Here is a 22,069-nt window from a genome sequence, read left to right as displayed (position 1 = left end):
GGCGGATGCAAGAACCAACGACCAGACGGACGGACGAACCATAAAACGTGTTGAAGGCTGGGAACACCGCACAGGGCAGAGATAAATTATAATGTGTGGCCCGACACTCACTTGTTTTTCAGCCAGAATTAATGAGACGGCACAAAATGATATCCAGTAATAGTTCGAATGGATTAAAGTAAGCGGATTGTCGATGTATGTACTGTATGTATGTACTGCATGTATGGGTGTATGCATGTATATATGTGTGTGGGTATATGTATGTGTGTCAATTGACTCCATCATTGATATGATTTTCAGAGTTAATTGACGCGGCGTTTTAATGGAGTGCAGTAATTACTACAGCGCCATACGGTATATGTCATCATTTTAAACCAAACAAACACATTCGTTTTAATTAAGATTGGCCAATGAACGCTCGACAAAACCATTTATTGTAGGTAAGTATAATGGGTAATTAATTTCCTTAAGTCTACCATTTGCAGTAGTCTTCAACACTTTTTTTTTAGGGAGGAGGCGCAATAGACCTTTTCAATATAATCCGATAACTCATTGCGCACCATGACGTCACGGCCTGACTCAGGACCGCAGGCGTGACCAACAGAGCGGGAAATATGAGACTAATTAAGTCACTCACTGAATAGGAATGGCAGTCACAAGAAATGAAAAAGGATGATCCACGGGAATTTTAGTTGAGTTATTTATTTAAAGTGGTGTTGTGGTGAAGAAGAAAATTTATATACGTTGATGTGTTCTGTTTATTATACTGTTTTTATTTACAATATCTTCCTACTTTATGCATTTCGTAGTTTTCATACGTCGTAATAAATTACATTGTTTATTCCAGCCGCTACCCAGAGTAGGAAAGTTAACGAACGACCATGTTTACACACACACACACACACACACACACCGATCAACGTGTACAACGAGAGTAGTCTCCAGTTACGAGGAAAACGTATCGTAGAAACTTTTAGGAATACGATACTGGCATCAAGATTACGCCGAGGCTATTGCGGGCGGGGGGAGGGGGGTAATAAAATTAGACTCCATTACTTAAAACATGGCTATATAATTTAATTTACATAATTTTTATCCCCGGTCTCCTCTTATAATAGTTTTCAACTTCATTTTAATATTAATTCAGTGGAATTATTTATGAGGTAAACCTTAGAAAATTGTGAAATGGTTTCTTATCGTTATATTAGGAGTATATTTTCGGGCTTACTATTATTTCGTTATATTTTTATTCAATCCATCATATTATAATTCTCTTTTGTTAATTTTATTAATTTTTCACATTTTTTAACTTAATGTAAAAGCGATGGATAAGTTTGATTGTAAAATTTATGTTAGTTGGGGCTACTGCAGGAAATTTAGTGGTAAAGAAAACGAAGATTAAAATGTCACTGGCAACAAAGAAAATGGTGGATATTAATGGCAAACTATGTAAAGATTTGAGAGAGACGAATGAAAGAAAAAAGACAAGAAGCGGAGAAAATAGAAAAATAGATAGATAAATAGAGATAAATGAGGTGAAAGGAGAGAAAATAAAATAACAGCAGTTAAAGATAAAATGCAATAAAGAAGGGAAGATGTAGGTAAATGAAAGAAAAATAAAATGAAAAAGAATTAAATAAAATATAGAAAGAAAAGTTAAAAGGAGAATGCAGTAAAAAGAAACGATAAAGGAGAGAATGTTATGTGCGTGTATGTGTGGCGTAAGAGACGTACAGAGGAAGAACTAAGGGAGTGATGAAAGGAGATAAGATACCAACTTCACGAGGGCGTATGAGGAGGATGTGTTAGGAGGAAGAGGAGGGCGTATGAGGAGGAAGAGGAGGATGTGTGAGGAGGAAGAGGAGGGCGTATGAGGAGGGAGAAGGTATGTTTAGTGATAATAGGAGGAAAGGGATACTAATGGTCCCTTTCTTCCTTCTGTCAGCTTCACTTCCATCCACCTTTCCCTTCTTCCTTCCATCCTTTCTGCCTTCTCAGATTTACTCCATCCTTCTTGTCTCCCATTTCTTTTTACTATAATTTGTTTTTTCATTATTCCTTCTCTGGATGAAAGAAGAGAGAGGGAATTCGGAATGAAAGAGGGCAGATATATTTAATGAAAGTAGAGAGAAGGAATAATAAACGAAAGAAAGGAAGGGAGGAAAGAATGAAGGAAGGAAGGAAGGGAAAGGAATGTTGGATAATTGAAAAGGAATGGATGAATTTGAATGATATATGTCAACAAATGAAAAAGTATTTGGCCTTGACATGACATATTGACAGGAACAAATTAATAAAACATTAAAAAAAATATGGAAAAGTATTTTAAGTGTTGCCTGTTATTTGACAGTAATATTATTGTTGCGCTTTCAAGATTGTTGGGTAAAGGTTTTCAGAAGACTCAGAGGAAGTTGTGGGGTACGAGAAGTTGGTTCAGACTCAGGATGAGATGGAGAAAGGAAACTCACAATGTGCTCTCTGTATACATGTTGTATTGGATGTACAATGCAGCTTGGTGCTGGGGGGCAGCAGCGTGGTTACTAGCGTAATGTAGAGAGAGCTGGTTGGTGAGAATGCTCAGAGGAGGACCAGCTTGTGGGTCGCCATGCTCGCCGGCGGGAGCGAGGGCCGCCAGGCAGGAGGAGGAGGAGGAGGTGTTGCTTGCTGGTTGGTGGAGGTAGAAAAGAGAGTGGTCACTACGAGGTCAGGTCTAATATAGCGGAGGTAGGCGTGGCTTAATAGTTGACCTCCGTCATGTGAGGTGGCGCTGGTTGACCTAGACCACGAGGCATACACTGGGGAATTCGCGGGGTCGGCTACTCAGCGACAAACAGCGTTTGTAGGGGAGGGATCCATCATCATCCACTACAAAGTGACACATCCAGTATGACAGTTGAGCGCGCACTGTTTCAATGTCGTTTTGGTCGTGTGAGTGAGCATCCTCACGCCACCAGATAGGAGAAGAATTATGACTATTATCCAATTATATAGAATTAAACTAAAATTCATCTTGATCTGGGAAATACCATGTTTAAGGCCTGCAGAAACTTTCCTAAAAGAATCACATCTTCCGGGTTCAGGTGAATTTCAGCACAGTTTAAAGTTAGTGGGATAATAATGTACATAACTATTATATACAGCACATCAAAAAGAAGCGTGGCGTTCTGGTTCGGTAATGATTTTCGTGGGCGCCTTTGTTCCTCATGGGTGGTGTTGCCCAGCCGGGGAGTGTCATAATAATGTGAGGTGCGAGTTGGTCAAGTCAGATGGAGATGTTTAAATATTTTATGTGGCTTTTAACCTTTACCGACAAAGGAGTTGTATATGTTTGGGTCACACCGAGGCGTTATGTCAGGTGATCTTATAATGCCACGAGGTGTTTCTACACTGACCACCTCGGTGTGTCTGTGTTGTTTCTTAATTACGACATCTTGTTGTTGTCGTCTACTTATCTCTTTTAAGATTATTTTCACTTCATAGTTTTCTTTTTAACTGTCGAAGAACTGCTTCAACTTTTGGTAAATTTGCATTAGTTCACACAACTCTGTTAGAAAGTCAAAACTACAGTATGTTCTTCTAGTGTATTTTTTGTGTTTTGATTAGTTCTGACCTTGATTTCCGTCGGAAATTGCCTGTTTTTAGTTATTGGGGGTTTTGTGTGGGGCGTTTTCCGACAAAAATCATGGCCAAGAGAATACAAAAAAAAAAAAAACCCACTGGAAAGTCATATAAACCAAACCTTTTTTGGGATGACCTAACCTAACCAAAATAACCTGACCTAACATGACCTAACTTAACTTAACTTGATCTAACCTAACCTCACCTAACCTGACCTGACCTAACTCACCATATGATTGAATCACTTATTTCTTACCTTATTGGCCTGGTTCTGGTTCATAGGATTTACTACAATGCCAACTATGTTGGTCTTGGCGATATTTACACTCGTTCTTACACTTAGGATACTTTACTGAGGTCGGGAGAACACCATGAGAACTAAAAAATGCTGTTGATTGTTCGATTTTTCCCCAAAACACACAATCAACTCCATATAATTGAAGTGACACCCATCGCAGACTTCCATGGTCGGAAATGAATTTGAATTTTAAAATATGAGAGACCCAAAATCACAATCGAATCTGATTGGGCAAAAATACTGCGAATTAAAGCACAATTCATTTTAATTGGTAGCAAAAAAGAAAAAGAAGCTTTTGATTGGCCGCGTGACGTACGGAAACACATGAGTGTGATGATTTATGAAGGAAACTCACAGAGTGGGAGGTCGGGTAGGGGGATAATGGCGGAAGATTGATGGAAGAAAATAGAGAAAGATTTAGCATGCGCTATCTCCGTTATTATACGTTTGCGACGGTTATGTAATAGACGAAAATTATCTTAAAATTTGACGTCTTTTTCGAATATGATAATAGAATTGGGGTAGGAAAGTTGTGTGAACTCATGCAAAAATACCCAACTTTTTTTTCATTTTATGCCCCCCCACAAAAGTTCTGCTTCACTTTATTTCCTGTCTGTGACTTCAGCAACACCAATCAATGTAAGCCCACTTCACCTCTTACAGGAGCTCCTCTCCTTCTTAGTCAGCCACTTTTGAGCCTAAATGTAACATTACCCTCTCTACCCCTAGCATGACCCCACAATAATGTTTCTCCACTAATATGATTGCCATACTGCTCCTGCCCCTCTAATTTGACCCCACATGACTTCTAACATCTCATCCATTGCAGGCTGTGACCCAAGAGAGGCGTCGTTATGGGTTTATCCTCGAGCGTCAGTGTTCATTGGCCAAGCACTACCTGGCATACCATGCCAAGGGCTCTAACCTCTTGCAGCACACCCTTGACAACTGGCAAGATGTGGCAAAGACCCGTGAGACACTACCAGACCGCATACGAAGCATGTTACCCTCCGCCAGACCCAAGGTATGGGTACTAAAGGTAGGAATTGTACCATTCTGAAATCCAAGGTTTGTATTTACCATCATCCAAACCCAAATTAAGGGACTGCCCTTATCCATACCCAATGCAAAGGAGCTACTCCTTTGTATTCCCAAAGAACGGTACACAGTCATTAGGCATATTGTGTGGGAACTCCTCTTCAGACTCAAGGTAAGAGGGGTTAACTTCTATTCAACAAATTGTGAAGGAGCTTCTCTTTGATAAACACATAGTAAAGGTTCTACCTACTTCCAGATTCAAATTATTCAGGGATATACACTAGGGCAAGAGCTACTCAACATCAGCCTCTGGGAACCACCCTTTTATAAGAACATACATTCATGTCCATTTACATTTGTGTACATATCAAAATACTGTATTTTGTGAACATAGAAATACATGAAGGGATGTACAGTATTAACCCTTACACTGTATTAGTGAGATGGCATAAGATTCAAAGTCTGTTTCTTATCAAGTCTTCCAAGGAGATGTCGACATTTTTAGTCAGGTGTTAACTGTGTAAAAATCGTGCACAATATAGAATTTACAAATGTTACTTAAGTCAGTTCTGGACCAAGGAATCAAGTCTTTGTGACCAGATCATCAGTTGGTTTGACCATACAGGTACAGTACACTACTTGTTTAGAATTGGATGGGCTTGTGATAATCAGGGCCATGTCTTGATCTGCCCATTGTCTCCTCCCTGCCACTACCCAGAAGTCAGTACTCTATGTTTAGAAGCCTGACAGTTTGTTCAGGTAAGCTACTCAATAGTTCTAAAATACACAATGAGAAGTTTTTCCTTCAGCTTGATCTATTCACATGCCCTGAACAACTTAAACTTATCCCCATTCTTTATATGACCAGATTATATGCTACACTTTGTTTTTCTCCCATGTTGATATGTAACAGACCTTCAATGACTACTCACTTAGCCCATTAACATTTTATCATCTTAGTCCTCACTCCTCCCACAGGATGAAGGTATTTACTCAACACCGATGTGCCTAGAGGATGACGCAATGTCAGTGACATCACAGATGAGGAAGGCACGGTCTGTTGATGCTTCTTGTCTCGATCTTAGCAACATTGCAGATGATATCCCCTCACGACCTCTGACCCGAGCAAGGTCCGAGTTCAACCTTGACCATAGATTTACTCGTAAGTGATGAGTATTTTTATTCCTTGCAGCAGCTTTGACATGATTGATGTTTAATGTTAGCCTTTAAGACTAATGTCTGGATTACTGTAATCATCCTTATGAAACTTTTGTAGAAAATAGAGATACAATTACGTACCCGTATTGTACGTACACAAATCTGCTCCTCTTGTTAGTCATTCACTATTTTCTTGTTTTTTATTCATTTTTAGTATTCAGTACAGTATTTTGCTGGGATAAATGGATTAAATTTGGTACAGGGTCAAGCAGTGGTTACAATCATGCTTGTTTATTAGGATGTCTGGGAGGGACCATAATTTCTCTGTTGAATTAATTTTTTTTTTTTTTAACTTCTGCTTGCCACAACTCATTTAGGCCATAGACTAGCACTCTGTGTAACTCCTTACCACAAAGTGTTTTTCCTGTCATAAATCCTCAATCAGTTTGAATTATTCTGCTTTAAATAACTTAAGTCTTTGATAAAGGTATGCCATAGTGAACAGATTTGACTATGGCATTTGTTTGATCTCTTCCTGTGCGTTGTATTTGTTATAAAAAAAAAGTACCAGATTTCTTTCCCAAGAGTTAGTGGTACTTTTGGAAGGTTATGGCAATAAAACATTTATGACTGCACAGTACACAGTCAAAGATAATAGAATCTAACAGTCTTTGATTTTTTAAGGTGAGCTAATAATGATTTGCGCTATCTACTGCCTTTTAAACACTGGAGAGTGAAGGTTGTAAAAAAGAACTGACTAACTACCCATCTGACAAGTAGTGAAAATAATTATTTTAAAAACTACTGTAAATTGATAGCCTCCCTCGGAATGTGTGACACTGAAGAAAGGACAGAATTCCATGACTCAGGGTTCCTTCATGATCACAGAAATTTAAATAATTGATAATTTATGCGTTACATCAAAGTATAATTATCTCTACTAGTTTATTAATGGTAGATTGTGTAACAGAGCACAGTGTATTGGCTTTGTCTGGGAATGAAACACTGATATGACTGAGTTTGTTTGTTACAGCGGAGCACATGATGTTACGAAGGTCTATGGCAATACCAGAGGATCTAGGACGAAGGGCTATGGCAAGGGCACTCTACTCCTACTCACCCAGCGGTGACAACCAACTCTCCTTCGGTGAAATGGACCTCATCGGTCTTATTGGTATGTTCTCACAACCATGTCATGTCTTCACCTTAAGTTTTACTGCTGCTTTATATACAGTATTTTGAGTGACTTATTAGATTAACATTATAATCTTTGCTATCATGCATTACTGTGTTCATTTGCACTTTAACCTCTGTTGTATATGGTATACTGAACATACAGTAGTTTTAGTCCTCTACTTTCAAAAGTAGAAATTTATAATCAAATGTACAGTAATACTGTATACTGCTGTATATGGATACTTTCCATTTCGAGAGAGATAATAAAAATGGCAATAACCAGGAAATTGACTGATGGTACAGGAAGTGAAGATTTTTTTTCACTTCAGAATTTGATGGCTACTTTGTGCCATCTGCACAAATAATAAACAGGATTCAGTAGTTTTTTATATGTATAAAACCAGACAATGTGATGATGGTCCAAGAGCAAAAATTTTAAGATCATTTATTCAAATATCCTATGAGTCATCAATGTGTTCTCTCTGAGGATTAGATTACCAAATACCCTGTGGCAGAGCTTACCATTGTTAAAGGGATTTGGCAGTTTTAGTGGCAGAAAACATTACCCAAACAGATTTTAACCAAATACAAATCATGATTCAAGTTCATGGCCCAGCCAGCCAGGTTTAGCAGACACTAGGTTCACACCTTGAGGTAGGTTTAAGCACTTTCTTATACCCCAGCATTCAAAAGAGGATATTCTTGCTTCCACCGTCTCGGTTTTCTGCTATATTTTGAGCCTTCAATAGCTCCTTGTTCCTGGTGTCTAGAAGTCTTCATGTACAGTATTGCACATTTGAGTGTTTGAATAATACAAAGTGGCTTTTTTTTGGCTTCACTTTGTCAGTTCTTAACACAGTCTTTAGATTCTATCTCTAAACATTATTTGACCCAAATTTTCTCAGATGTTCGGTTGATGTCATTGGTATAAATAGTCAAAATCCATTTGAAGTGCAAGTGCAAGTGCAAGGATTGCCAACACAGTTTTATGCCGGGGCGCTCCTGCTTAACACAATCGCTCAAAGTAATGGATATTTGGACCTATATTCTGGAACGGGGTGGTAATATCGACATTATATACCTAGATTTTGCCAAGGCTTTCGACAGTGTACCCCACGAAAGGCTGAAAATCAAAACTGGAAGGGTACAGAATTCGGGGAAATGTCCTTGCGTGGATAGAAGACTTTCTACATGACCGCAAGCAGTGTGTGGTGATTAATGGCACGAAATCATCATCTGTACCTGTCACAAGTGGGGTACCACAGGGCAATGTATTGGGCCCGCTGTTGTTTGTTTGTTTCATGAATGACATGCCTGACATTGTACACTCCCCTATACAAATGTTTGCCGATGACGCCAAGTTATTTCGGGAAATCAAGAACCATGCGGACTGTGAAGAGCTGCAGAAGGATCTCTGTGAGCTCCAAGAGTGGTCGAAGAAATGGCTGCTGAGATTCAATGTCACGAAGTGTAAGAGGATGCACCTGGGGCGTACCAACGGTAAGGAGGTGTATCATGTGTCCCGATGGGATGAAGAAACTGCACTATTTGAGACTCAATGTGAGAACCTAGGTGTTTATGTTGACAATGAGCTGAAGTTCTCGGGCCATTGCGAGAAGAAGGTAAATCGGGCAAATAAATTATTGGGTCTTATAAGAAGGTCGTTCAGATATCTAGACGGTCCGTCCCTCATAATGATCTTCAAGAGTGAACTGCTTCCCCATCTGGAGTACTTTCACCCCGTCTGGTCCCTGAGATATGCTAGGGACTGTCAGTTGGTTGAAAATGTTCAAAAGAGGGCCACCAGACTGGTGCCTGCACTTTGGCACCTCAACTACCCTGAGAGATTGGAGTGCCTGAACTTGCCTAGCTTATACTACAGACGGGCAAGGGGTGACCTAATTGAGGTGTGTAAGCATCTCAAGGGGCACTACTCAGTCAAGTGTCTTTACTTGGAGCTGGTGGACGCTCGCCCCACAAGGGGTTACAGCTCAAGATTGAAGAAGCCGCAAGTCCAGAAAACTGTGAGGGCAAACTTTATCGGAGTGAGAGTTGTGAACTCTTGGAACGATCTACCAGAAAGTGTTGTGACGGCACCGAGTGTGAGCTCTTTCAAGACCAGACTTGACCAACACTGGAGCAGGTTCAGGTACATTCAGGAGCCGGTGCATGCCCAGTACTTGCCAACAGTGTGTAACAGAGATGTGACCGATCGCCCCAACGGCTAACGAGTCGATCAGTGGTGAAGAGGATAAAAGTAAGAGTGTGTCAAGTCAATTTGTAGGGCTACTTTCATCATGGTGCAAATGAATCCAAACTAATTTTACAAAAACCTAGCTCATTCATCGGATAGGTACCATTGAATGTGGTTTGGTCATATAGGGCCTGGTGGATATGAACGTGCAAAAGGTTAGTCCAGGATTACAAGTCCCATGCATGAAATTAGGCAAACATACTGAATTTAATCACATGAGGTATAAAAATGTTTGGGATATATACAGAGACAGATTTACATGGTAGCTCTATTTTGGAATCTGCTTGGTTCAAGTGAAGTTGAAAAGGTGGGGCATTAATTGCTCACCACAGAAATTAATTTGGTGAAACATTTGCGCTTTTCATTGAGTTTTACGATACTATTTAGCATCTGAAATATATAAAGTAAATGAAACTTTATATTTATTAAATGGTCTTGGTTTCTGAAGTTGACATGGGGGCATAAATATGAGTCACTCTCTCCAGTCCCAGTCCTAAACTATGGTTTCAGCATTATGTTTAAGCTATTCCTTCAGGCAGAATCTCCTTAGGTGTTTACAGCATGTCTCATCGGTATCTGAATTAGTATCAGTCAAGATATTATGTAAACAATACTTTTTGTTGCATTGTCTCAAAAAAAGTTTCATGTATTACAGTGGAGATCATAAAGATGGTCTTCTTTCATGCTATAGTACACTATACTGGAATATGAGTCTTTAATCAGTTTGATAAGAATCGTTCTCCCTCCAATTCTTTAGTCCACTCCTTCCTTCCTCTGCCCCCTTATTTTTATTTATTTATTTTTTTTTTCAGAGTTAAATTGTGTTGAATTCTTTGTGTGAACTATTTTATAACTTCACGTCTCATAATTTGATTAGAATAGCACTGTTTAGTGGTAATCTTTTACTTTTGATTTCCCTTAATGGTTTGGGGTGATGGTTGTCATGGGAGATGGTGACTGATCGCCCAAGCGGCTAACGAGCCGATCAGTGGTGAAGAGGATAAAAGTACAGTAAAAGTAAAGTAATCTTTAGTTCAGCCCTCCTGCCTCTCCTTGTGCCAAACACTGAAGCTTTGATGGCACATTATATATAGTATAAGTCACCCCTCACAGAATCATTCTTAAAATGGGTTTGCTAGATCAAACCTTCATTTTCTTTTAAACTAACTTTTTAAAGAAAAGGTTAAGTGAGACACTAGTTCAAAATGTTAATCATTAGGGTTTGTACTTATGGTTTGGATGATAGAATGTATTAACAGATTTTGAATCTTTTCTGATCCGTGTTCTTTGGATGTCCAATTTTTTCTTCCTGTTCTTCCTAGAATGTTTTTCTGTAGAATCTTACTTTTAAGACATCCTGTGGTAAATTTGTCATTTCCAAGAAAAATCAAGTTTCTATATTTTATGAATCACAAGAGTAAAGTTTCTTATACCTGTACATAGTTGCAAGATATCATTATTTCTATTTTAATCATAAGGACCCACTTAATGCACCTGGTTTTCACCTGTAGGTGAGAAGAACAAAGGGTGGCAATACGGAGAGAATCTGCGAACCCAGCGGTGTGGCTGGTTCCCTGTTGCATACACAGAAATAATCCACGAAGAGGATGACTCTGCTCTAGGGTATGTTGGGTCTTTTACACTTCCTTATTTTGCATATTGTACTGTACCAGATATGTGTTCCTGGTGTAAAGTCCCTGACCCCATCAACCAATGGATTCCTATTTGTTCCAGCCTTGTATCATGCTAGATGGTCCCCTTGCTGTGTTGTGTAAGAAAAACTTTAAGGAACAAGTAAAATTTTTCTTAAGCCATGCTACATAATATGATTACCTATTATGATGGTTTCTGTACTTGGAGACTTTGTTGAGCTGTAATCCCATTGAACTGTTTGAATTATACTGTACAGACATTAAAGTATAATTATGCATACTGTATGTATGTAGAATATATAGTAAGCAGATGTTTGAAATTATAAATAAGTTTTATCATTTATCTTTAGTACTCAAAATACAGTATTAGAAAACATAAAATAGTTGATATAACATTGCTCAGTAAAATGTAAAGAAAGGAATATATTTCATACAGGATACTGATTTTGTACTTAAAAATCAAATTAATATAGTACTGTATGTTAAATCGAAGTTAAAATGAGAGTGAGAAGAGCTTTTCATTTTATCCAAGAACTTTGTACAATATTAAAATTGGAAGAGGATATCATTTATCATCCAAAATGTACTTAACAGTAGCAATCAGAGAAGAATAGAAATAACTCAGACTTTTAGTAAGTTGAACCTATGTGATGAAAGAGCCTATTCCACCTGTAGCTGTTGTCCAGTTGTATAAATCCCTAATAGATCTGTAGAGCCAGGAAGAGATATTTAATTATGTATTTCTGTCCTTGAAACCATGGCACTTCATATTGACCCTGTACCCTTACCTCCTTACCTTGGATGGAATAGTTCCATGAGCACTCAGCATCTAAAGAGTAGAAATAGCGTAGATGACTCCCAGACCAGCAACCCAACTGCAGGTAGCAGTGACGGACATAGTGGTGATGTCAGCCAGCCTCCCCATGTTCACACCCACCGCTACCCCTCCAAACACAGGTCCGCCAGTGCTCATGCTGTGCAGGTGAGTCATTCCCGAAGCACCTTTAGTGACTGTCTTGTATATACAGTACTGTACTTAGGAATAGTGAGAGGACTTACTTAATTATCAGTGATATATTATTTTACCATAGAAAATAAGAATATGGTTTTGATGACACTGCAACAGTATTTAAATTTTTAATGTGATTGGTTTCAATCAGCTTTCTGCAAACACCTAAATCCATTCATTACTTTCATCTTAATATCTCCAGGAACACCAATGTGTGTACAGTACAATATTAATATTTTTTGTGGCTTAATAAAAATTAGTACAAGAACATTTTGGCATTCCAGCCCAAAGAGAAAAGTTCTTTGTAGATAAACCTTAACTTCAACAACATTTTGTAGTTTAAAGCCTTAATTAAAGCTCTTTACCATAAGAAGAATGAAACAATTACTGTGTAGCTCAGTGATAGAGCTCTTGCCTCACAAATGAAGGGTCGCACATTCCCTGGTCAGAATGGATAACTGGGTTCCTTCCTTATACAGTACAGGTATATCTCACTCTATGTTATATTGTTACATGTTGATTCGCTTATATGATGTTGATGGATTAGATAAGAAATAATATTATACGGTATATATATATATATATATATATATATATATATATATATATATATATATATATATATATATATATATATATATATATATATATATATATATATATATATATATATATATATATATATATATATATATATATATATATATATATATATACTGTATATATACTGTATATATACTGTATATATATATATACGTACACACACACACACACACACACACACACACACACTCACTCTGTATAAGTAATGCGGAAGCAACAGTCTTAGAACACTGAACAACAGCCTAATCTCTGCAACAACCACACCAAACTTACTGTAGGTATAGTGTACACATTTCACTCGAAAAACTACAGTACAGTAATAATATTTTCTTCGTAAATTCAAACCCACCAGATATGAAGATACTTGAACATGAATCAATACATCAAATCAGTACCTGAATTGTTTTGTTTGTTATACAGTAGAAATGTAGTGAACAGTCACACCGAGTTTAAAAAGGTACAGACTAATATTTCCTCCAAGAATGTACAGTACTGTGTATTAAAAAGCTATTAACATGTCTTAAATTACTTGGGTATTTTTAGTACAAACCCTTGGGTGACCATCAGGTAAATAAGGTAAATATATTTAAACATACTGTATTTTATGGCATATACGAAGCACCTTTTTACCTGAAAAATGGCAAAAAAAAATCAGCCTGCATTCTACATGTGAAGTTACGTTCCCTCGTAAGCTAATGAATCCCTCGGTTGTTGTCTCCAGTCGGCTAAATTCTACCTAACCCAACTCAAGAATTAAAAAAAAAATTATTGCTTACTTAAACACATTATTTTTATTATTTTAATTAAATAAAAAAATAATTATTGTAAATATAAAAGCTCGATTTATAACTACTGTAATGATGATGATAACCCAAGACAATTAACGTCCATATGGCAGACACCCAACTGTTCAGAGGTAGCAGCAGTAACCATTTCTGAGCTCTTACAAGCATTACAATCTACTGTATTAATGCCATACCTGCAACATTTATTTTAAAATCTTCAAAGACCTGATACAAAAGAAGATTTACAGATAACTTTCTTTTCACATTTGCATCTGTTAACATTGCTAGCAGCATTGTAGCCAGGTTAGACTCATCACTGTAACCACCAGGCTACTGGGCCAAGCTGTGAGGTGTTATGGTTGTTTTTCATCTCGTATTTTTGGGTAGATATACATAACTTTCTTCATTTATTTTTACTCAGTTACATGCACACACTATCCTTCATACATATTGTGAACAAAGTAAAAGAAGTAATTGTCGTAGGGGCAAACACATAAAGGGAATATACATTACTTTGCACATGAGTTAGCTTGATCAGTGCGAGAGCGGAAGGAGGCGAGGCATGTGGGGGGGAGCTTTGGCAGGGAATCGGCGGAGGTAGCGTCTACGTTGCTATGGTGAACCAGGGAATATATGCAAATGGTGACTGTGTTAAAATTTCGTTTGGCTTTTATTTACTAGTCTGGCAATATAGTATTTTTTTTGTAATTTATTCATTGGTATTATTTTTATTTACTCCACATTTACTGGTACTGTATACATTATTTTAAGACAACTATGGCTACAGGAGGAGAATACACACAAAAGTTTTTGCCTAAATACTCCCTGCTAAAATGGGGTAACTGTTAACTTTAGTCACATAATATGTAGGTGCACTGTGCTAACCTCAGGTAACACACCAATAGTCCCCAAAGAAACATAAGTTACTGATCAATGGCTTTAACTTCTATAATGAGCTGTACAAACATAAGAAGAAAACTATCCAGCGGTCTTTAGAGCAATTATGTAAATCCCCATCCTTAGCCGAAATGTTTTATAATGATATAATGTAGGTAGTACAGTACAGTACATTTATAATTTGGTGAGAAACTTTTAACCAGACATGTCCCCCAGGAACAGGAATATAATCCATATGTTCTATATATCATTAGGTCTGTGGTAAACTTGTATTTTCTGTACAGTACAGTACATTGTTTCACTTAATGTCATAGTTTTCAAGAATGCATGTCTGACGTAGTGAGGTATATTGTTGGGTGTGCTTCCCGCTGATGGAACAGCCCTTCAGTTGACAAGCATCCTGCAAGTGGGATAGTTTGAGAGCAGATTTAAATCTAGGTCATGATAACAGTTGATTAGGAATATTTTAGTGTAATTTATAAGCTGTCTTCTTTATTTATAAGGTCAGTATTTTTAAACACCAGAAAGTATTGGAAGGTCGAGTCTGTCTGTCAGTCAGCATTCTTTTCTCTGAGAAGCTCACCAGATAATCCAAATGTTGAATGCATTGATATTTTGGAATGAAATTTTAAAAAATGTCCTTACATGTATAGCGAGAAAATTCTAATCACATCGAATATTTCATAATTTGATAACTTTTTTTTTCAGTTCCGAGCCCCTAGTCCCGCCACCGCCTCCAATGCCAGTACCTCCACTTCTTCCACGGCCCTTCCAATGTCACAACCCTCCACTTCATCTACCGCCTCTTCCAAATCATCGCATGTAGCATCTTCCCATGAGACATTAAGAACCTCCACCTCAGTCTCCTCCAGTGTTAACACAGTCCTCTTCAACCATGCCTTCATGGAACCTCAGCCTCCTCGAGTTTCTGCTCCAACCCTCAAGAAGTCCCCTAGTCAGCCCCAGACCTATTCCCGGCCTGGTTCAAATTCTTTCACTTCCAGTAGCTCCCTCACTCCTGGTTCCTCAATGACCTTGAGTCGCTCATTCACGACAGCTGCCGCATCCTCCCACCTCTCTACGCGCTTTCAGAAGAGAGGAAGTGGAAATTCTTCGTCATTCCACTCGAGTGATGATAGCGGCTTCAGCAACGAAAGTGGCAGCATGCGACCTCCAGTTAACCCTGATGCTGACTACTCTGATGATGATCTTAATGGGTAAGATCTTACTAACATTCATTATTAATGTCTTTGCTACATGCACCTCATAAATGTTTATGTTGTCAAACTGATGTAAAGGTATATGCCTTGCTTATGCTTTTTGTTTGCATTTTTTGTTTCTTTCCTTTGTGTTTTCTTTTGCTTTCACTGTCATCCCTTTGCTCCACCAGAGTTGCCCCACATTCCATGAACAGTCTCAGCTCACGGTGGCTGAGATCTGCTCTGGCACTGCCCTATGGCTCAGATCCTGTATCCCTTCCATGTCTGCCAAACTCTGAGTCATACAGTTCCAGTGAGGCAAGGTCTCTTCAGTACATTCCACCACTCCAGGATGCAACCGTGACACTCCCCACACCAGGACGGAAAAGTAAAACTCTCAAAGGGAAACCCTATCGAGACCGTTCTCTCCCCTCGTTCTCCATAGACCATTTTGTCACTATTGCTCGTAGAAAAACCACCAAGGTGTCTCCAAATTCCCCCTGTGCCCAGAAGATTGCTGCTCAGCGGGAACGTGGGAGACAACAAGACAGAGGGAGAAGAACACTCCGCCGAAGCTCATCTTTACTTTGTCTTGGCATGGACTCGTGCACAGGAATCCCAGATGATCTCCAGAGTGCTGATTATGAGGATGTTTGGTCTGAGGACTGGAGACACTCATCACTAGTGGATCTACATACAGACATACCTGACCCTCCTCCCTTCCAGCCTCCTCCACCACCCACTTCCTTTCTCAAACAACCAATAGTTGATTACTCTATCCGGCCACCAATGCCTATCCCACAAGGTGAACAACAACAGTCTCCTGTGTCATCTACTCAGATTATCCCAAATGAAATGTCTCCACAGAACTCTTCCTCCGGAAATAGTACTCTAACGGGAAGTGATGAGGAGGATGAAGAGGAGATCTATATGGTAGTTAGTGATCACCGTCGTGAATTACGGAAAACCATCACTCGAGCTCAATCCAGGAAACAATTGGCTCGTTCTCTTACATGGGCATCTCCAGCCCAACGTTCCTCCTCCTCTCCACCCAAACTTCCACCAAAAGGTGAAGATAAGTCTTCAAGAAGCACAATTTCATTCAAAATAAATCGGTTCAGACAAAGCCGCAATCCCCATGTAAATACTGAACAGTCATGCCAACAAAGTACTGATGTTTTGAAGACACCTCAGCCCAGTTATCTTGCTCACCCCTCAAACCCTCCCATAATTTCCTACGATTCTATTACATCACCCCCACTTCCTCCAAAGAAGAACTCCTCTCGCCCACAGCATCCACTTCCACAAAATCTTCGTCATGAAGACTACCATCAACCACAGTATCATCATCGCAGTTCAAATCCTTGGCAGTATGGTGGGAGTCTCAACATATTTAATTACAGCGACTTCATGAATCGTCGTCTCAAATGCCCCGAGGGTGTGTCTCGCTTGGATCAGGTTTCATTTACCACTGGAAATCTGTGTGGTCCCTGGTATGACCTCTGGGCGGATGATCCCTCTGTGGCTGATGTATAAACTGTACAACATGGTATTTTGTCTGTTGGAATTGACAGTCAATTTTATACCCAATCAGTTGTGATCACAGATGCAAGGTATAGTTGAGTGATTCCCCAGTACAAGAACTGGTCAAAACTTCTGACTCTTGTGTTCACAGAAGCCAAAATAAAATTGTATACAGTACTTCTTGTACAGTATAACTGTTTTTGCATGAACATCTATTTTTTATGCCTTTTGTGATTACATTAGTTTGTTACTTTTTAGAAGTAGAATACGTACTTAATATTCTCATTGTTCTCGTGTGTTTGTTGCTTTTGTAAATATTATTTCCAGATGATGATTCAGTCCTTGCTCAGAGGTGCCAGATATTATGTTTGGTCAATAGATCTCCTTTTTGTGGCATCCTTTTAACATAATTGAACAGCTCTTCCTTGTCAAGTCACATTTTATCATTTGCACAATGCTCTCTAGATATGTAAAGAAAAGCCCTGCAGGTTGGTTTAACAAATTTACCAACATAAGTTGGTTTTCTCTTGGTTGTCCTAAAATAAAGGGGGGGGGGGGGGTCTTATAAAGACAAGTTTTACTGTATTTGTCGGTAAATTTTGCCACAAGAGTCCCTTAGATTTTCTCCTAATTCATGTAAAAAAATAGTCTAGGGAGCTAAAATTTTATGGACATACTAAAGTTTTATTTGTCACTTTTGACTAAATCTCAGGGGCAATCTCTCAAATAATTAACAGATTGCATACTGCTTTGAAAGAAGTAATAATGTAAAATATTAGTTCTAGAAGCCCATTAACCCTCAAATTCCTCCACATCATTGTCTCCCATTTTTGCATTTAAGCCAAAGAGGAGACCAATCTGATTCTACTTAAATTTGGCACCTCAATACAGTAGAAGTCCAAAAATCCGGACTGCTTGGGGATTGGGTCGGTCCGGATTTTCGGATTTTCCTGAATTCTCGGGCAGTACTTTTAAAATTCAAATTTAAGGAGGAATAAAGAAGAGATGAACAGGTACATTTTGACAGTTTATTCATTAGCAAATATAGCACGCTTCATTTATCAAAACGAGCAGTTTTAATGAAAAGCTGTGAATTCTAGAATTTTATTCTTTGCCTTTTTTATATCATAAATTGTAGACTTTCCAATGTCGTATGTTTCCATTAGAACAGTATTGCTGACACCAGGTTCTAGTTTCTTAATTATTTCAAGTTTGTCACTCAATTTCAACGTGTTCTTCTTTCTCTTCACACAGCGAAGTTTATCTACTTTAGGAGCCATTATTATGGGCTTGTACAGTACTCTGTAAATGGAAAGAGTAGGACTCAAAATTACATATGTTGTCACAGTTTGATTGCTCGTTTTAAAGTGGCGACCACGTGGTCGCTTGTTGTCGCTGTGCAGCTGTGGCGCTCACGCATGCGCACATACACACAAAAGCCCGCTAAAAAAAATATATATATATATGAGTTTTCGCAAAGTCCGGATTCTCGGGTGGTCCGGATTTCTGGCATCCGGATTTTTGGACTTTTACTGTATAATGGTTTAATTTGTGTAATGTAGCTGTGTATGAGCTGTACAGTGTCTGCTTCCTCTACTTTAATTTCTTAGGTATTTTTAACAGTTCAGAATTTAAGTCCTAAAATTAATATCGCCTTTACTAACCTTTGCTTGTTAGAAATAAAGTACAGTACAGTGTAAAGTACAGTACCGTATAGTAGTTGTCTATGCCAGAGTATGATTTCTGTGTTGCTTGGAAGGTTGTGATGTTTATTAAGAATTTTGGTTGCTTTACTAAATTGTCACTCTACCATATAATTAATTAATATTATTTTTTTAATTGGATATCTGATTTCGGTTTGTCATTTGGCTGGCAGCGTTAGACTTCCTTTTCAGTATTATTTTGAATGTAAATAATATTGCTTAGAAACAAGATTTGCCAAACCTGGCACACTGTTTTTGTTAGTGTATAGGATAGACGCTGATAGGTTTTATTTTCATGGTTCTAAAATATTTTTTGCCAAATTGTCATAGAATCTTAATTTGTTTTTTAATCTTTAATATTTTCTCTTAAGCTTTAAGATTCAAGAAAGTAGAGTCTGTATTCTCCCAGTACAGTACAGTCTTGTGATACAAATGTTAACACCTGATACAGTAATAGGATGTAGTCCCTTGAAATATTAGAAGGTGTAACAGTTTAATTGAAGACAGTATAGATTATAGAGCCATAACAGATTTGTGTATATAACCTAAAGATATCTATTGTATAGGTATCATTATTGGTGTCTATGAGAATGTTACAATTTGTGAATAATGTTAAATAAGATCCCATATTTATCCTAGAATTACGTGGATGCTAACATGCAGAGCTCGACATAACCTTCAGAAATAACTTTTTCACATAGGTGTTAGTTTTTCTTACCCCAAATTATTTTTAGTTGTTTGATAATGATGAGATGATGTCAGTTAAAAGGAACAATTGTAAAGTTTGTTTGCTGTCAGCCAAAGAAATACTGGTTGTTGCACTTATTTTTTTACCAGAGAGAGCAGAATAATTTTTTGAATTTTACTATGGTCAGTCAGATAAGTTTGAAGCAAACTTTAGTTACCAGAATAATAATTCATGTGAATTATGCAAATTAAACAACCATAATGTCGAGGCCTGCCCTGGGTAGCTAATCTTGGGAAGATGGATAGTCTCAAACAGTATGTCACTCACAGGCTTGGCATTTTAGGCAGCAAACATGTATACTGTAGTATACAGCAGGGGTGGGCAATTATTTTTGATGGAGGGCCACTTCATGAATGGTGGCACACTTCGCGGGCCACAGGTTAACAGCGACGAGCCAGTATTGCTGCTATGTCCACCCAACTTCCAAAATTGTCCTTTCTGTAATTAATAAGAATTTTTTTTTCTGATTGCCAAATGCAGTGGCGGGCCACAGAAATAATTTGGCGGGCCAAATGTGGCCCGCGGGCCGCACTTTGCCCACCCCTGGTATACAGTATAGTTTCAAAGTTGCTTGTGTTTCACCATCACCAGCTGACTTGTATTGCAGGGTTCCCAGCAGCATGCGACAAGACCCACTTCACAAGACTGCTCAGAACTGCTACAAAAAGAAAGAAAAAGTGTACAGATAGTGATTAACTCATGAAAGTTGTGGTAGTCCTCTTTCATTATCCAAGCCACACCTTGGGCAATTATGAATATTTGTATGCAAGACAACTTGCATTAGTGATTTTAAAGTTCATTGAACTACAGTGATGTTATATAATTACTAACATTTTAAGATTATGGTATTGTATATGCTTAAGAAATAGACTTTTAGCTTAAAAAATAAACTTCATTATGGAGAAACCTTTGAGTGATAAAAGGAATGAATTTTCTTGGATGGTGACAGAGAGATTAAACCCAATAACCTTGAGGCCTGATCTTCATTGTATATATTTTTTATGTTGGGCCATGTAAAGTGAACGATATAAGGCCTTCACTGGACATACAGTATTCGGAAAATATTGTACACCAGTACGATTGTAGATGTGTGAAATGCGTCTTTTTATTTTCTACGTGTACAGCTGTATTATAATGTCTAGCTTTGGTCTCCTTCACAAAGTTAGAATATTATACATAAGCATATAATTGGTTCTTGTTTTGTACATATAGTTAGGGAGATTATATTATTCAGGTCATGTCTGAGAAAATAAGGTGACGAAAAAGTACAGAACTTTATAAGTGAATGATAATGGAACACCAAAAAAGAGGGTGACCATACTGATGAGTGATGTACAGTATATGTTAAAGTTGGAAAGTGATACAGATGTTGGTACTGTACCATAAATAAAGATAGGCCATTGTAGAGGCTTCAGGTATATTTAGGTTTGAATGAAACTTTATATACAGTACTGTATTTAGTATTAATTGCTAAAACTTTGAAATCCTGACACAAACAGCTGACAATTATCAGTTTTATGTAAATGTGTGAAGGTTTCTAAGTGTTGTGTTTGCCATGCCTAGGATTGTTTGCAATAGTTGGGAACCCTGGATAATTTTAATGGAAGTGAGAAAAGTAATGTGTAACTTTTCAGGTTACGTTGACAACTGAGAGCCTTGCACAGTCAGTAGTTGTGTGAGGAAAAACAGGGTTCCCTTTCATTGTGTTATGTTTTGTTGAGGGTTCAAAGTTCATCAAAGGTAAGAGCCAGCTTTTTATTATAGGTAGAGTCCACAAACACCACAACCCTTGGGTATCACAAACCTTTTGGTTCTCCAGTTGTGTGCAAGTTGTACCATTGGTACTGGTGAGTTTCCTGAGTACAGAATGCTGTGTTAAAAATATTGAGGGTAAAATGTGCAATGCAGAGGTGAACCAGTAGGCAGTGGAACAGGACACTTGGGTGACCTGCAGGAATTATACAGAAAAATAAAGGTAATTATAGTCTTCATAGTTGTTTTTATTTTTTATTCTCCATATTTAGTACCAATCTTATTTAAGCAAGTTGTGGTCAGATCAGTCATTTGCACCCTATTTTATATCAATGTGATTATTAACCATTACCAAACTAACATTATTATTTTTCTTGGAGGAGTTAAGATGAATTTAACATGGATCTTTTTAAACCATCAGTTGAAAAGAAAGTGCACTTAAGTTTCTAACTCAATATTATTAATTCCATCTCTTGCACTACTTATTCATGTACATTTTCAGATTGGCAATGACATTAGTGAAACATTAATTGTTATCGAATGCTGCTACTCTAACCACAACATAGGCCTACTACAGTACTGAATACAGTACTGTACGTATATGAAAATGAGTCCCATAGGTCTAGAGCAGCAGTGCGGATGCAGCTCATCAAAT

The 22,069-nt window shown here is 38.0% G+C and overlaps 1 protein-coding gene across 7 annotated transcripts in view; it reads left to right on the top strand.

Moving 5' to 3' along the window:
- Positions 1 to 21,651, top strand: part of LOC121860364 (brain-specific angiogenesis inhibitor 1-associated protein 2-like) — a 169,110-nt gene extending 147,459 nt beyond the window's left edge. For 4 of the 7 annotated variants that reach the window (XM_042357474.1, XM_042357471.1, XM_042357475.1 and 1 more), the window contains 7 exons: positions 4,746 to 4,955; positions 5,933 to 6,116; positions 7,146 to 7,286; positions 11,054 to 11,165; positions 12,005 to 12,176; positions 15,197 to 15,705; positions 15,879 to 18,197. In XM_042357474.1, coding sequence (XP_042213408.1) covers positions 4,746 to 4,955; positions 5,933 to 6,116; positions 7,146 to 7,286; positions 11,054 to 11,165; positions 12,005 to 12,176; positions 15,197 to 15,705; positions 15,879 to 17,223 — 2,673 coding nt within the window. In that variant the 3' untranslated portion in view covers positions 17,224 to 18,197. Of the gene's footprint in view, positions 1 to 1,834; positions 1,886 to 4,745; positions 4,956 to 5,932; positions 6,117 to 7,145; positions 7,287 to 11,053; positions 11,166 to 12,004; positions 12,177 to 15,196; positions 15,706 to 15,878; positions 18,198 to 20,269 lie in introns of those variants that run through there. The other 3 variants (XM_042357477.1, XM_042357478.1, XM_042357472.1) reach the window with 3 other exon arrangements.
- The last annotated feature ends 418 nt before the right edge of the window (positions 21,652 to 22,069 follow it).

This window comes from Homarus americanus, unplaced genomic scaffold (assembly GCF_018991925.1).
Source record: "Homarus americanus isolate GMGI-L3 unplaced genomic scaffold, GMGI_Hamer_2.0 scaffold26957, whole genome shotgun sequence".
Taxonomy (NCBI): domain Eukaryota; kingdom Metazoa; phylum Arthropoda; class Malacostraca; order Decapoda; family Nephropidae; genus Homarus; species Homarus americanus.
Note: the sequence above shows the minus strand (reverse complement) of the source record. Positions and strands in the feature narration are given on the sequence as shown.